Below are 12,178 nucleotides of genomic sequence, written 5' to 3'. Positions count from 1 at the left end.
GGGCACGCGCCTCTCCTCACGCGCTCTTCTTCCTCTCGTCCGCGCGCGAGGTGGAAGTCAACAGTATGTGGAGTTAAGAGCGAAGCTGCCAGTTTAACCTCGCTGAACATCCGTAACACACGTTAACACAGAAGAGACGCCTGTCAGGTTCAAAACGTGAAACGTTTATCACTGTGGCTATATTAATAAGAAAAGATTGTTGCTAAGCTAAACCTTGTGCGACAGTACTGCTAGCTAACGAACGATAGTGCGCGCGGCGGCTCTGTTGATCCAGATCAGCGGATCCGTTAATGATCCGTAAATGATCATAAATGATCCGTAAATGATCATAAATGATCCGTTAATGATCATAAATGATCCGTTAATGATCATAAATGATCCGGTCGTGTTCAGGGTGGTGGTTGAGAGAAGAGCTCCCACTAGTTCACGGTATCACGTTACACGTCGGTATGTTGATCAAACGGTTCCGACTGTCTTTCCGACCCGTAAGTCATGTTGGGATTTCCTTGTGCACGTCGCTCGTGTGGAGTCCAGCCAGGTTGAATGCGTCTGTATCGCCGTACACTGGGAATCTCGCTGAACTCCAACATACACATCGGCGTTCGCTTTAACCACCAGACCTGCTCTTCCCATCTGTTTCACTGCGCAAAATGAACCCAGTAAACGCGACCGCGCTGTATGTGTCGGCGTGTCGTGCAATGCTCCAGTGTGACTCACAAGCCCCAGAGTCCTACGGAGAGCTCTTTAACGTCCTACCGTTCTTCAGAGACTCCCTCTCCTGTCTTGTCTGTGGTAGGTAACTTTAACAAAAATAACATTGCATGCTCTTGGAGTTATATAACCATTTTAATGTTTCCTAGATTTTACAATGGATTTATCTTAAAAGTGAATCTCTGGCATGCCTCTCAATAACAGGGAATCTGCTCCGGGATCCTGTATCACCACATACTTCTGCCTGCCAACACTTCGTCTGCAGAGGCTGTAAAGGCAAAATGGTAAAGCTGAAGCCACAATGCAGCTGCGGCAGAAACCAGCAACAGTTTGATGAGAACAAGCAGCTTCAGGTGCTGGTGGAGTGTTACAGGAGTCTGTGTGAATACATCGCAGCAGCTGAGAAGAGTGCAGCCCGGGTCCCGGGGTATGAAGAAGTGATGCGCATGGTGGAGGACGTGCTTGGAGTGAGAGATGAGCACATGGAGTCTGGTGTGTTGGAAGAGCCCAGGATGAATCTCCCACAGCAGACATATAATACTACTGACAGTCAGCCTAAAACAGTGGCAAACTGCTTAAGCCAGGCTGATTCCGGTGGTGTGTCTTCGGGTGAGCAGAGGAAATGTATGCCCTCCTCCAAGAACATAAAATCTGAACTAGACTCATGTAGTCCAGTGGCAGTCCCTGGCAATGGTGGTCTCACTGCACCACAGCAAACATCTACAAACATCTCAGACAGTGGTGGGAGACAGACTGCTTCCACCATACCTGTCCTCCTGAGTAAAATGGAGGTTCTTGGCAGCCTGGAGTCTGATTGTGCCAAGGCCGAGCCGCAAGTGTCAGCCTGTGTGAGCTGTAGCGAGGCTGAATTGTGTCAGCAGGTCTGCCAGAGTGCAACCAGTGGCGCTGTGTCCCCCGATCACCCCCAGCAGCCTCAGACGGGCATCACCTGCCTGGCCCCGGCCCACAGGAAGGTCCGGCTGTGCCGGAAGCGTTCGCGGTCGGAGAGTGACAGTGAGATGCTGCAGCCTCTGCCCCTCGCCTGCTTCATGCAGAAACCCCGTGTGGCTGCCACTGTGCCACCGCAAGCAGCATCTGTGCCAAGAGTGCACTGTGTGCCCATGTCAGTACCCAGGGGTGAAGCTCTGGATGCCAACAGAACCCTGCTGGACTCCACTAAGAATGTTCAGAAGAACAACGACTTTGGCCCTAAAAAGGTGCCTTCAAAGGCTAAAGTGGTAACCGCTAAGGCTAAGGCCAAGGACAGGGACAGGGTTCTGTCCGGAAACCCCACCAAAGTGGTGTACAAAAAGTCCCAGGAGAAGAAAGGCTGCAAGTGTGGCAGGGCCACTCAGAACCCAAGTGTCCTTACCTGCAGGGGGCAGCGTTGTCCGTGCTACTCCAACCGTAAAGCCTGCCTGGACTGCATCTGCCGCGGCTGCCAGAACTCCTACATGGCGAATGGCGAGAAGAAGCTGGAGGCGTTCGCCGTGCCGGAGAAGGCGCTGGAGCAGACACGGCTCACACTGGGTATCAACCTCACCAGCATCTCAGTGATGAGTGCAGGCAGTGGGGCAGGAGTGCTGGGCTTGTCTGCAGCCTCACCCATGGCCTCCTTCCTCTCCGGCAGCCCTGAGAAAGAGGCCACCTTTAAGGACCCCATTGAAATGCATTTTTAGTGATAAAGGCTGCCTCTGCTGAAAGAGTGTCTGTCTTATACAGGATGGTAGCAGTTAGGCAGCTATGGTCATGTCCTGATTCCGCTTAACTGAATATTCCTTTCACCTGTTGGGCTGTTGTAGCCCATAACTGTCATACTCACAGCTGTACTGTATTAAGTGTGTGAAGGTGGTTGTTAATTGCATTATTTTATTTGTTCTTTTTCATTTTGAAAGTGTGTAAAGCAATGAAAGTTTTTTTTTCTCAAGGTGGCAGTCTAAAAGTGAAGAAATCTGTGGTGGTTGTTGGGTCCATTATTAGACATTAATTCCCTTAATCTGTTTCAGTGATTTCTATTGATGATCAAACCAAGAGCCTCCCAACTATTTCCACAAATGCATACCTACTGCCTAGTATCTTTAGTCATAATGGCATTATAAGATTTAAATGAGTATTTTTATATGTATAATTTAATAATTCAATATTGCAAGACAGGTATTAAGGATATGTAGTTGGCAATTTTCTAAAAACAAACTTTTTGGAAAATATTTAATATGCACATCCTGAATACCTCAAGGTGTATTAGAATTTAAAGATAAAAAAAAAAAGTGGTTTTTTGTTTAATTAAAAGAAGAGATGACTGATTTTAATACAAACGGTCACTGGTTCTTCACTAATGTGTAAACTGTAAGATGAACTATTTGAATTCCAGCACTTGCACTCAGTTGTGTCAGGATGAGGATATTCACCATTCTGCTTTTGTAAAACTATTGGGTTAAAGTCAGAAAATGAAAACGATCAATACAATTTACATTAAAAACCAGTGGATTATTGGTGGATTATTGGTGAATTTTACAAGTTCTGAATTGTCCCTGTTCAGGTAAGCCTAGTCTGATTAGGGAGGGAATGAAGAGAAATTCATTCCTTCTGCAGAATGCAAGTTTGATCAGAAGGAGCATGGCCTAGTGTATCAGAGTTGTTGCATGAACGTAATCGAGAATGTGATCTTGTATAATCCTCCATTGTTAGCCTTATGTCTGTTCGTAGCAAATCAGACCATAAGCTGATACTGCAGGAATCCTTTCTGAGACATGGTAATTGAGCTGGTCTGAACTGATTCCCACCATGATGCCAACATAATGTCTCAGAAACTTTCCTAAAACACCTAAATGTAGGCAAAAGTAGGAGTGTGGACACACACTTTACGGTTGCAAGTACTGGAGTGTTTGCTATTTTGTTGCTGGTGAGAATTTCTAAGAAGCTTATTTGAAGCGATAGAATCATTTCAATGCTAGTGTGTTTTGTGCATATTGTTTTTGTTTTGTAATTCTGGTTTTGGACCTGCGCAGTGTGACCACCTACTGCACTGCAAACTGTTCATGTGTGCGCAGTTACAGTTCCTGTTCATGATTGTGTCTGCACAGTTACAGTTCCTGTTCATGATTGTGTCTGCGCAGTTACAGTTCCTGTTCATGATTGTGTCTGCGCAGTTACAGTTCCTGTTCATGATTGTGTCTGCGCAGGTCTTGCAGCTGCAGTTCCTGTTCAGTGAGCAGATGCTGAGCTATGAAGGAGGGCCAATGACATCTCACTGTTACACTGTGCTGTTCAGTATTGTATTTGAGCAGGGTGGTTAATTCTCAACTTTATATATGGAACACTATCAGTAGTGCTTTGACCAAATATTCAAATAATCTTAGGCCACCTTAAACGTGTTGTGTAGGAAACTATTATTGTTTCATTCTTCATTCTTTTATGGTTGGTCATTACTTGAACATTTTTTTAAATTACTGGGAACCTGATGTTGCTGGTTTATTCACTGCCACCTTTAATGAAAATTATGGAATGCTACAGAAATAAATTATAGTTTTTTATTTCTTGTTTTTCAAGTGTGTGTCTGATTCCTCTTTCTTACATTTAAGAGTAGTTTTTCTTAGGTATGTGCCAACACTTAATTTTACACAGCTGTAATCGCAATTATGACTGTACGGCATTGATGCTTAAATGTCTGGCCAATAATTGGTGCAATGTGACAATACAAATGAATATTTCAGCATTGTGGGGTTTATTTTTGTAATAAAATGTTTTATTTGGAGTGGTGATGGAGGTGATGTTCTTTGCTGTGTTTGAGAGAGTAAAAGATGAACTGAGTTAATTCTGGCCTAACCGTGTGTGTGAAATGGAAAGAGTGGTGTATGTCTAGGTTTTGATGCTTGGACACCTGAATCCTTTTGAATAGATTTTTAGACACATTAGGAGAAGGAAGGGATCAGAATAGCTGTACCCAACAGTAGCTGTCAGGAATAAGGAAGAGCTGTTGGAGATCCATCAGGGACACCAGTGTTCCTGGATAATGGGCCAGAGCGCTTTGTTTTCATCCAGATGTGCCTTTACCTCTCAGATAATCTACATTTAGGCTCTGAGTTCTTAGCACACCTGAACCAACCATCAAGAACACTGATTTATGTGCCCAGACATTGTTTACTGTGTAATAAGCACACTAATTTGAACAGATTTTTTTCAAGAACTAAATGAACATTTTGTTACCATCTGGCTCTTGAATAGAATGCCTTGGCATTTTGGCATTGTGTAAAAACTTCTACAGCATGAATATCTGGATTTTTGGATAATTATTTTGTCTCAGCAGTGAATCCCAAATGTTTTACACATTTCATACTATACACAAAAATGATGAGGGTAATGAAGCAACTAAAAGTCAAAATTTAAAAACATTTTATTAATAAGAAATTTAATTATTACTATTTATGGATACCTACAGGAATCATAAAAACACACCACTGCTGAGATAATGAGGTAATAATAATATGTTTATTACAAAGAAGGATACAGAGGTTTTGTAAATTTGCTCATAACTTGCCCAAGTTAATTACATAATGACTAATTACATTCATGAATATCATGTAAGACATGACTACTGCTTCGGGGTCTCATGTAAAACTGCGTGGACATGCAATGTTTCTACAGACTGATAAGTTATAAAACCAACATTATTCTCATTCGTTTTATTTTGTGTCATCATGACTTGGAAAGGATCCTGGAGCATTCTGGTCTCTTCTCTTGAACTCCTAACCACACTCATCAGTTTTCTGTTTATTTAAAAGTACTTGTTTTAGTCAAAGTCAAATTTATTTATATAGCGCTTTTCACAACACATGTCACAAAGCAGCTTTACAGGATTTACAAAGTTAGTAAATAACCTTGTAAAATATTTAGTAAATAAAAATGTTAATGCTGTCATGTTTCTTACATGTTCTTATAACATTTATTGTTTATTGGTATTGTTTATCATCACGTTATTGTGATTATTGTTTATCCTTTAAAAGTTCTTGGAATTGTCATGCTACAGCCGCTGACCCCTCCCCTTTGGGCGTGTGTTTATGTCGTCTACGTCTGGACGTCTTCGTGGGTGTGGTTGTGTCTGAACATCAGTCTCACCTGTGGCTCATCTCGTCATCACTCTGGGCTTATGTGGTTTGTCTATTTAATGTGCGTTCGCACAGTGTCCCATGCTTGTTTATAGTTATATATTATAAAATTAAGTATTATATCACGAACGATCGCCAAGTATAAACGCCTCCGCCGTTCACGGAGGTTCACGCGAGGTGTGCAGAGTCGCGTGCTACGGTCACTCGCGAAAGTATAATCCATTAATATAATAATTTATATTAATTTTAGTGGTGGGACTTTATCGCGTTAATTTCGATTAATTAATTACAGGAAAATTAACGCACTAAAAATATTAACGCATTTTAACGCATGAGACACTCTTGCACCGTGGAATGTTTCTCAGTGCACGAGTTCTAGACATACAGATTATATGGACGCACAATAAGATGAGCATGATAGAGATGACTGAAGAGGCTACGCTGGTGGATGGGAAATTTAAATATAAGAAACTTCCAGATGGAAGTACAAACAAAAATAGTGTTATTTGCACTTTATGTAGGAAAGAGTTCGCTTATCACAGGAGCACTTCCACCTTTCGTTACCACCTTAACGCAAAACATGTTGGGGCTAACGCGCAGGTCAGTAATGATAACTTATCTGATAAATGTATTCCTAGTGCGATAGGGTGAACAAACTTCCGTATTTCTGAAATAAATACTATTTCAGAAATTTCTGAAATAGTATTTCTGAAAATACTATTTCACATCCTGTCCCGGGCGTCGCGGGTTTTTTTAAGTGAGAAAATGTCCTGGGGTCAGTTTCCCAAAACGTTCTTAGCGTAACGTTCAAAGCGTTCTTACGTACGAGGTTAAGAAGTAGGCTACTTAGCGCTAAGAATGTTTTGGGAAACTCACCCCTGGATTTTAAATGAACTTCATTGGACCATTAAGACTGGATTAAACTTTCGCGAGTGACCGTAGCGCGCGACTCCGCACACGTTTATACATGACGCGTCACAATATTTGCAGTGTTGTTCGCTCTCTGTGGTCGAAGATAATGGCTTACAAGAAGCGCTGCACATTGCGTCAACTGATGCAAGTTACGAACTACCGTCCAGAAAGACAATGTCGAAGAAAATCCAGCAGCTGTATGATGAGGAAAGGGAAGTAAAACAGGTTATTGTGAAGAGCGCCACAAATGTGGCCCTGACTGGGGATCACTGGACCTCTGTTAGCAACAAGAATTATCTTGGTGTGACAGCTCATATTATAGATGATGAATCTATAGATGATGAAGATCCAGTCATTTGCTTTGAGCATGCAGAAGACCACTTCTAGGCACTATGGAGATCCCTGTGGCAGAGGCCTGGGAAATTAAAGAAAAATATACCATCTAAAATGGTATTAAAAAACATCTTCTGATTTACTTCAATTCATTCTTCCAATATCCTGAGCAAAACTCCCAAAATTAAACAACATTTTTGGTCAGAATTTCAAGTGTTCTGAACTGTTTTCTGCACTCATCTATTGGTCTATGTAGTAGACTGGTGGAAAAATAAACAAGATGTTGAAGTTTATGATTATGTTCATTGATTCATTCATCATTCAACCTTAAATTAATATTTCTCATGTTAAATACTGAAATGCGATTAAAATGCGATTAATTTCGATTAATTAATTACAAAGCTTCCGATTAATTCGATTAATATTTTTGATCGTGTTCCACCCCTAATTAATTTATAATTTTTTTAGCTGATGCTGGTCCAGCGTGGCACGTGCCTCGGCGTGCCAATGGTGGCACACGTGCCATAGGTTGCCGACCCCTGGTTTACCCTCTCACTCTACCCTCACACTCTACTATATTACTCTAACCTCAAACTCTACTATATTACTCTACCCTCACACTCTACTATATTACTCTACCCTCACACTCTATCCTCACACTCTACTATATTACTCTACCCTCACACTCTATCCTCACTCTACCCTCACACTCTACTATATTACTCTACCCTCACACTCTACTATATTACTCTACCCTCACACTCTATCCTCTCACTCTACCCTCACACTCTACTATATTACTCTACCCTCACACTCTACTATATTACTCTACCCTCTCACTACCCTCACACTCTACTCTCACACACACTAAGATGGCAGTCGCAGCGGCCTCTCCGGGAACAGAACACAGTTCTTTTTCGTTTGTTCGTTGCCATAAACCCGAACCGAACTCTCGACCATATGTTAGTTCGCTACAAGAAACGACCAGTACTCACTCCTACGACCGACAGAACCTACTAAACCAGGAAACCATCATGTCTTAATTGTCTCTGGCCTGTTGTATTTATTGTAATGTCTTGTTGTGAGATTGCCCCATGCTGCACATTTTGCACATTCTTGAACTGCTACCCTGCCACACTTTATGTTGTCTGTTGTACTATTGATTTGTGTTGCACCATGGTTCCGGAGGAACGAAATTTCGTTACACTGTGTACCTGTACTCAGATGTAATGACAATAAAAAGCCACATGACTTGACTATAATACTATAGTAGAACTATAATATGTGGATACACGAATTCTCTATACTCTATGCTCTATATCTCATCTGCACTACAACAGCACTTACAGCAGTGCTATAAATTCAATAGAAAATAAATGTAATTTTTATGACACATTTGAAACATTTTACTGATGCCACAGCAGCTTGACATCATCTGCGCAAACCTCAAAATCAGACTCAACAACAGTGTTAGATCAGACTCCTCAACAACAGTGTTAGATCAGATTCCTTAACAACAAGTGTTAGATCAGACTCCTCAACAAGTATTAGTACGACAACAGTGTTAGTACAACAATAGAGTTAGTACAACAACAGAGTTAGTGCAACAATAGAGGTTGTACGACAACAGTGTTAGTGCAACAACAGTGTTAGTGCAACAATAGAGGTTGTACGACAACAGTGTTAGTGCAACAACAGTGTTAGTGCAATAATAGAGGTTGTACGACAACAGTGTTAGTGCAACAACAGAGTTAGTGCAACAATAGAGGTTGTACGACAACAGTGTTAGTGCAACAACAGTGTTAGTGCAATAATAGAGGTTGTACGACAACAGTGTTAGTGCAACAACAGTGTTAGTGCAATAATAGAGGTTGTACGACAACAGTGTTAGTGCAACAACAGAGTTAGTGCAACAATAGAGGTTGTACGACAACAGTGTTAGTGCAACAACAGTGTTAGTGCAACAACAGAGTTAGTGCAACAACAGTGTTAGTGCTAGCATGGGGGGATGCCCCTAAACAACTGAGTGTTTGCATGTTTCTGAGTGTTTCTCTCTCCACGCCACAGAAACATCTTGTGACTCAGAACTACTTAGAATCCCACAACACAGACTGCAGAGGAAGATCACAAGCCTACAGATGTTCCTGCAGCCAGGCGATGTAGTCCCCCACCGCCCGCATTCCCACAGAGAAGTGCAAGGGCCAGAAAGCAAAGCTCACACAGCCATGGAAACCGTCTTCATAGTGCTGCAGGGTGACGGAGACGCCCGCCTGCTGCAGCCGCCGCCCGTACATGGTGCCGTCGTCTCTCAGGACATCGTGCTCACATGTCATGATGTAGGCAGGAGGGGCCGTGCGTAGCACCGCTTCCTCCGCCAGCAGTGGAGCGGCTCGGACGTCCAGCAGTGCTGGTACCTCCTGCAGGATAGACGGGGAGCCGACTACTGGAAGGACAGGTTTGTAATTCTTCTGCATATGTTTTGGGAGCAATGTCATCCAGTCAAGCTTGGTGCGGTGCGGATCTGCGTGGATCTGGTCCTGGGCTGTGTGATTGTTCAGCAGAAGGCTGTGGATGAGATTAGGGTCAGCACCCAGGTACTCCAGCCAGTAATGAGCCATCAGATGCGGGTACAAGATGGGAATGTTGAGGTTCTGTTGATAGGATGCTGTGTTGAAATCCATTGCCTGAAGCACAGGGTACATTAACACTTGGAGCTTAACATTCCCAGCAGTGCTGTTGTCCTTTCCAATCTGAAAAAAACAATCAAACAGAGAACATCACTGCACAGACCAGCACTGCAATCATACACTGAACACATGTACACACAGCACTGTGTTATAATACTAATCAATGGTGAGTGAGGTGTGACAGAAAAGTGGGGTGAGAGTGGGGTGAGAGTGGGGTGGAGGGTGGGGAGAGAGTGGGGTGAGAGTGGGGTGGAGGGTGGGGTGAGAGTGGGGTGTAAGTGGGGTGAGAGTGGGGTGAGAGTGGGGTGAGAGTGGGGTGGAGGGTGGGGTGAGAGTGGGGTGAGAGTGGGGTGGAGGGTGGGGTGAGAGTGGGGTGAGAGTGGGGTGGAGGGTGACCTGCTGGGCCACTGCGGCTGCCAGGTTGCCCCCGGCACTGTCTCCACACACAGCTACACGCCACGGATCCACAGAGTAGTGCGTCAGCACCGCAGGGCTCAGGAAGTGGAGTACAGCCTGTAGGCAATCCTCATACTGCACGGGGAAGCGCACGTCAGGGGCCATGCGGTAGCTGCAGCCGCAACACACAGTTTCACACTGACTGGCCAACACCAAACACAAGAATAAAAGTCCTGCTGAAATGGCTTCTGGAAAAGGGACTTACTCCACTGTCACCACAACCGCACTAAGTTCAGCAGCCATTTTCCTACAGAGCAAGTCATAAGATCCAAGTTCTCATGGTAAAAAAAGAGAACACATGTTTTACTAGACATTCAAAGCTTAACAAATCAAAATGTGTATGTGTAGTATATGTAAATCACACACACACACAAACCCACATCCATACAAACACATATGTGCACTTTCACACAGAATACTGGTACTTACTAGGAGCACCAATTGACCACCCTCCTCCATGGAAGAATACGACTGCTGTCCTCAGGGTATCCTGCTTCACCTCCGTGGGTTCATACACGCGTACCGGGACCCTGTTGAACTCAGTGTCATGGCTCTGGATACCCTCGAAGTCCACTGGAATCAGGCTCTCAAAGTTGGTCACAGCATAATTGATGATCCGGATGTGATGTCCCAGCCCGATGGACTGCATGATGTCTGCCTGAGGGATTGTCAGAGAGAACTGTCTTTTCAACGAACTTTCCCCTAACAGTAACAAACAATTTTGCAATAAAGTTCCAGCTCCTTTACGACATGGTTCATACTCTGGCACTGAACATTAGGCTTCACCCAGTCAGGATGAAGAGTGCAGGCAACACAGCATGAGTATGGAGCACCCAACAGGCATCTGTGTGTTTACTGACGCCAGGTTGGTCAAGGGTCACCAGTGCAGTCTGAACAAGAATTAATTACTTTTTATATATTCTAGAATATATAAGTTTCACAAACAAACTCATGAGGCATGGACGCTTTATATATATATATATATATATATATATATATATATATATATATATATATATATATATATATATATATATATGGAATTGTGAAATATTAGTATAACACTAACATAATTATAAATAATATAAGATTTGACCATTGACTTTTTGTTTTAATAAGCATGTGTTTATGATGATTAATATGCTCGCACAGGGAAAAGTTTAATGAATTAATAAAATGAATAATAAGGAATACATTTTTAACAGTGTAATCAAACAAGTATAAGTACAAATGGATGAAATTTAATGGATGAAATACTACAATTTACAGCATACTCTGTGACGAATGACGCTAATTGAACGTACTGACGTAAGACAGGTAAGAATCTATCATCGTTTATCTTACAGGTGCGTATACGTCATTGTCCTGTCTATTATTGATTTGTCTGTAAACACTACCATCTATTCCCTGTTTACCTTCACAGATCAATCGTGTCTTTACTTATATCACTGGGAGGTGAGCTTTAAGTGTAGCAATTAACCACCTCAAACAAAAAAAAACAACTTACCACCTGTGTGACGCTGCGAAAAGTTGCACCAACCAACATTAGTTTCCATGGTTCCGAGATCGTGCTGGGTAATGGAATATACACGTAATAGGCAACGGCAATGGTTAATAACAAGGTAAAACCACAGAACAGTTTCATGCTGAAATGGCTTCGCGGTGCGTGGTGCGTTTTAGCCATCTGAGAATAATACGCTGTCACACGGAGCAATTCTTTAAACTCGTTTTACTTGCTGGTATTGTGGTAAGCCAGCCAGTCAGATTGTAGAACTGTAGACCTCTGGGAAATATAGTCCTTTGACACGTTTACTAATAATTCTTCCAATTTGCAAGTATCTAATAGCCTACCACGATGCTTTTAATAATCAGTATATAAGCCATAGGTTATTTCACGCGTATTATATTATCTATCTCTAATATTCTCTATCATCATACGCCTATTTTATCAAATCACACGAAAAGTTTAATGTT

General features: G+C 42.6%; 2 protein-coding genes across 2 annotated transcripts; one reads left to right on the top strand and one right to left on the bottom strand.

Moving 5' to 3' along the window:
- The first annotated feature begins 43 nt into the window (after window positions 1–43).
- On the top strand, window positions 44–4,472 carry msl2a (MSL complex subunit 2a). Its single transcript, XM_076975864.1, has 2 exons — window positions 44–792; window positions 916–4,472. Exons 1-2 carry the CDS (start codon window positions 651–653, stop codon window positions 2,388–2,390), a joined length of 1,617 nt encoding a protein of 538 aa, XP_076831979.1. The 5' UTR covers window positions 44–650; the 3' UTR covers window positions 2,391–4,472.
- A 715-nt stretch (window positions 4,473–5,187) lies between these two features.
- Window positions 5,188–11,945, bottom strand: nceh1a (neutral cholesterol ester hydrolase 1a). Its single transcript, XM_076976937.1, has 5 exons — window positions 11,712–11,945; window positions 10,634–10,862; window positions 10,410–10,479; window positions 10,145–10,316; window positions 5,188–9,811 (listed from the first exon to the last, which is right to left on the bottom strand). Exons 1-5 carry the CDS (start codon window positions 11,886–11,888, stop codon window positions 9,194–9,196), a joined length of 1,266 nt encoding a protein of 421 aa, XP_076833052.1. The 5' UTR covers window positions 11,889–11,945; the 3' UTR covers window positions 5,188–9,193.
- Window positions 11,946–12,178: the final 233 nt, after the last annotated feature.

This window comes from Brachyhypopomus gauderio, chromosome 16 (assembly GCF_052324685.1).
Source record: "Brachyhypopomus gauderio isolate BG-103 chromosome 16, BGAUD_0.2, whole genome shotgun sequence".
In the NCBI taxonomy this organism is placed as follows: Eukaryota; Metazoa; Chordata; class Actinopteri; order Gymnotiformes; family Hypopomidae; genus Brachyhypopomus; species Brachyhypopomus gauderio.
This window is presented reverse-complemented; position numbering and strand designations above follow the sequence as displayed.

Bases quoted from the DNA above. Each gene is read 5' to 3' on its own strand.
- msl2a (XM_076975864.1), top strand. From the start codon at position 651: ATGAACCCAGTAAACGCGACCGCGCTGTATGTGTCGGCGTGTCGTGCA. The intron at 793-915 runs GTAGGTAACTTT...TCTCAATAACAG, and splicing joins CCTCTCCTGTCTTGTCTGTG to GGAATCTGCTCCGGGATCCT.
- nceh1a (XM_076976937.1), bottom strand. From the start codon at position 11,888: ATGGCTAAAACGCACCACGCACCGCGAAGCCATTTCAGCATGAAACTG. The intron at 10,480-10,633 runs GTAAGTACCAGT...TTTTACCATGAG, and splicing joins GTGGTCAATTGGTGCTCCTA to AACTTGGATCTTATGACTTG. The intron at 9,812-10,144 runs GTCACCCTCCAC...TGTTTTTTTCAG, and splicing joins CAGCCGCAGTGGCCCAGCAG to ATTGGAAAGGACAACAGCAC.